General features: G+C 49.6%; 1 protein-coding gene across 1 annotated transcript in view; it reads right to left on the bottom strand.

Moving 5' to 3' along the window:
* Positions 1-1,848: 1,848 nt before the first annotated feature.
* LOC106898685 (protein Wiz-like) overlaps positions 1,849-4,351 on the bottom strand; it is a 58,538-nt gene continuing 56,035 nt past the window's right edge. Inside the window, exons 17-18 of the mRNA XM_014960095.1 lie at positions 3,773-3,868; positions 1,849-2,513 (exon numbers count right to left, since the gene is read on the bottom strand). Of these exons, the coding sequence (XP_014815581.1) occupies positions 2,061-2,513; positions 3,773-3,868 (549 nt within the window). The 3' untranslated portion in view covers positions 1,849-2,060. The remainder of the gene's footprint in view (positions 2,514-3,772; positions 3,869-4,351) is intronic.

Genomic DNA, 4,351 nt, shown 5'->3' on the forward strand with positions numbered 1-4,351 from the left:
AGGGGGAAAATTTGAGGAAGGTGTAACTCACTGGATTACAAATAAAAGTGGATTTTGTCCATTTTTAAAAATGGCCAATGGACAGGGACCTCCCCCCTTCCAGGATCCAATATTTAAGGTACAAACGCCCACCCCCATGAAAGAACCCCAAAACTGGTAAATATCTAATTAAATCTAAGGAAAAAGGCGGGATCAATTGGCTGACAACTCCCTCGACACCCAAAAACTCACAGGGTCAACCTTGAGACAGAGCGAGAGGTAACGAGCCACATTCATTAGAGTGCCCCTGAACCATTTAGTGACTCAGAGTATTAATTAGGTTTAGGAATTAATTTTCCAGGAGGAGGTTGAGACATCCGTCTGTGGGAAAAGGGGTTCCCAGCACGGGAAGGCGAGGAAAACCATCCCAGGACACGTGTCTTGTCTGCAGGAGAAGGGATCCATGGCTCAGGAAGGTGAGGATAAACATTTTGGGACCCAAAAATGGTGTTTTTCACGGATAATAGATGTCCCTCACATGGAGAAGGCGAAATCTTCCCTCTCACGGATCCATTTCCCAGATTTTCCGGGCACGGCATCCGGGAGCGGCGCTGGAGGAAAGGGTTTGAGATCAGGAGCTGACTCAGCACTTTGTCTTCACCTTAATCCTTCAATCTCCCTCTGAAGTCTCTCCTCTGAAGAATTCCCAACCATTTGGAGGGTTTTTCAGACGGGGTTTGGTGTCGCTCCGGCGATTGAAGGCCACGTGTGTCCTCATCCATCGACCCATCCGCAGGGAAGCTCCCGGCCGCAGCGGGAATAACCCCTGGAAACCAATTTCCTCATTTCCTTACTCATTTCCCCTCATTTCAGGAAGGAAAAATCCACTCTCCCGGTGACAATTAAACCCCCCCGACAGCTTAAATTAAGTGTTTAATTGCTCACAAATTGGCACCAGAGGGAGGAAAAGCGGAGCCGAGCCCTAAATTCCCAAAAGCAGAGCACGGAGACGGAGGGTTTGGAGCCAGAATTTCAGCCTCTGACCTTTCCCAAGCAGCAGAAATTAAGGCAAAAATCACAGGATAATCTCAAGATCATCCTTTTTTTTTTTTATCTCCACCCACCAAAACATTCACCTTGAAAATGAAAATGGTTTTGTTATTATTAGGTGTTTTTTTTTTTTTTCTTACAAACAAGACAAAACGCCGACACCACTCGAGTTTTCGCTCCGCGTTAAAGGGAAGAATAAAACACGGGGGTGGGGGAGGATATCACAGTCACGTGGAAATGAATGCAGAAAAACTTTTAAGGGCAGAAAATTTAAAAAAAAAAAAAAAAAGGGCCAGAATCGAATTTTTTGGATGTTTTTAGGAACAGACAAAACTACGGGGACAAACCACATCTTTCTTAAATATAGAAAAAAAACCCAAACAACCAAACAAATGCCAAACTTTCAATTCCAGGGGAATTAAAAAAAAAGAAGTTTTCTTTTCCCTGCTGGGGAAGCCCTGGTTCACACACATGCTCCGAAGGAAATTCTCCTACTACAAAGCCATCTAAAAAAAAAAAAACAAAAAAACAAAAAAACGAGAGACTGCACAAAAACTAGCTACTAAAAAAATGAAGGATTTGGTAAAAAAAAAAAAAAAGCCAACCAACCAACCACCCATTTCCCCCCCCCCCCCAAAAAAATAATAATTCACTTTACAAGGTCAAGGCTTCCGCTGCCTACGTGAGTTTAGTAGAATGAGAACTTAAAAATATGTGCTATGAAATTCACAGATAACGGTTACGGGTGGTTTTTTTTTCTTAAAAAACCAAAAAAACAACCCCAAAATACGTCAAAAGTCTTTACCAACCAACCACCCATTTCCCCACCCCCCCCAAAAAAATAATAATTCACTTTACAAGGTCAAGGCTTCCGCTGCCTACGTGAGTTTAGTAGAATGAGAACTTAAAAATATGTGCTATGAAATTCACAGATAACGGTTACGGGTGGTTTTTTTTTCTTAAAAAACCAAAAAAACAACCCCAAAATACGTCAAAAGTCTTTTACGCGGCCCTTTCCCCGCATCCAGAGTTTACTCAGCTGCCTCCTCCTCCTCCTCTTGTGCTGCAGCAGCTTCCTCGCTTTCTTCCTCCTCCTCCTCCTCCTCCTCCCCCACGCCTTCTCCAGGCTGTGGCTCCGGTTCCTCCGCGGACGGGGAATTCTGCTCCTCCCTCTTCCCCGCGTCCGGCTCCTCCGCTTGTGCTTGTGCCTGAGCCCCAATTTCCATCTCTGTCCCCCTTTTTTCTCCTCCTCCCTCTTTTCCAGCTCCTTCCAGCTTCTCTTCGGGATCCTTGTTTCCCTCCTCGAGATTTCCCTCCTCTGGATTTTCTTCTTCCAAGTTTTCCTCCTCCGGATTCTCTTCCTCCGCGTTTTCCTCCTCATCCTTATTTTCTGTTGTTCCTTCCTCTACGTTTCCGCCGGCTCCACCTTCTCCTTCCTCGTGCTCCTCTTTTTCTTCTGGATCATCCGTGAAAGGATTCTCCCCCTGAAAAATAAAAACAAAGAGAAGAGACAATTATTTCTCTGCTACGAATTTATCTCCGGGAGCTTCGAGGGATTCACGCCGGCTCCAGGAGGGAAAAACCCCTCCCAAGAAATCGAGCGTCATGATCCCACCAAAAGTGGCTCCTGAAAAAGCAAATGACTCCTAGAAAATTCAAATCAAAGCTAATTTTAGCAGCAACGGGGCCAAAATTTAAGCTGGAGACCTCGCTCGTGCTGTTGGGCGGGGGCAGGAGATGATGGAGGAAGCCATTGGCACCGATAAACCCGTCTGAAGATGACACCGAGGTGTGGAGAGGGGTGGGATTCCATCCTGGACCTGGCCAGGCTGGAGGTGGGACCCCTGAGAACCTCCTGAGGTTCAACCAGGCCAAGAGCAAGGTCCTGTCCGTGGGGTTGGGGCAATCCCAGCCCAAACCCAGGCTGGGGGATGGAAGGGATGGAGCCCAGCCCTGAGGAGAAGGACTTGGGGGTGAGAAGGTGGCCCAGAAAGCCACCAGCAACTCCATCCTGGACCTGGCCAGGCTGGAGGTGGGACCCCTGAGAACCTCCTGAGGTTCAACCAGGCCAAGAGCAAGGTCCTGTCCGTGGGGTTGGGGCAATCCCAGCCCAAATCCAGGCTGGGGGATGAAGGGCTGGAGCCCAGCCCTGAGGAGAAGGATTGTCCCCTGTCTCTGGGGCCATCAGAAGGACACGGAGGTGTCGGAGCGGGGCCGGAGGAGGCCCCGGAGATGCTGGAGCCCCTCTGCTGGGAGGGGGGGCTGAGAGAGTTGGGGGAGTTCACCCAGGAGCTCCTTCCAGTCCCTCAAGGGGCTCCAGGAAAGCTGGGGAGGGAGCAGGGATGAGGGAGGGGAGCCATGGGACCAGGGGGGAGGGTTTTAAGCTGAAAAAGGTGTGATTTAGGGAGAAATTGTTGACTCTGAGGGTGGTGAGAGCCTGGTCCAGGTTGCCCCGAGAAGCTGTGGCTGCCCCATCCCTGGAAGGGTTCAAGGCCAAGGTTGGAGGGGGCTTGGAGCAACCTGGGCTGGTGGGAGGTGTCCCTGGATGGAACTGGGGGGGCTTTAAGGTCCCCTCCCAACTCTGACACCCATTTCATTATTATCAGCAACCAGGAATCAGACGTTTTCTCCAAACAGCCCCAAAATTGCCTGGAATTTCACCCTCCGTAGCCAAGGGCAGCCCCTGGGGAATTCCCAACTCCTGGAAGTGTTTCTCCCACCCCCCCGCTCCGGAAATTCCTACCTTCAGGTACCGCTCCAGTTTCTTACTAATTAATTTGTTGTTGAGGATGCTCCTGGCAACCACTAACGAGGATTTCTTGGACTGCTCCATCATGGCCTGCGCCGGAGGAAGAGGAAAAAAAAAGCACTTCAATCCCATTCTCAATTAACTCACCTGGCCAGTAATTAGTCAGAGCTCATTAGGGGAAGCGGCACGGAGCAAATCGAGGCCTTGGGGTGGGTGACGAGGCAGAAATATTAAAGAAACAGGGAATTTTTCACTTTATTTCCCCCAAAATTGTACATTTGGGAAAGGCAGGGGGGGCGTTTCACCCATTTCCATCAAGGGCTTGGAATTATTTTGGGGGGATTTAAGGTGAATTTGGGGAGGTTTGGATGCGGACGGGGAAGCGATTTCCCAGCCTTGTGCCAAGAAGAGCTATTTTTTCTGCCCCCCCCAAAAAAGAGCTGCCATCTGGGAGCGTAACGACATCATCCCACGCGGGGAAGCCCCAAAGCTGCTGGTTTTTGCCAGAAAAAGGGCGGGGGGTGGGGAAGAGACGGAAAGACCTCGTTACGGGGGCGGCGTGGGGGGGTTTAA

Source organism: Calidris pugnax, unplaced genomic scaffold (genome assembly GCF_001431845.1).
Source record: "Calidris pugnax isolate Ruff unplaced genomic scaffold, ASM143184v1 scaffold498, whole genome shotgun sequence".
Taxonomy (NCBI): Eukaryota; Metazoa; Chordata; class Aves; order Charadriiformes; family Scolopacidae; genus Calidris; species Calidris pugnax.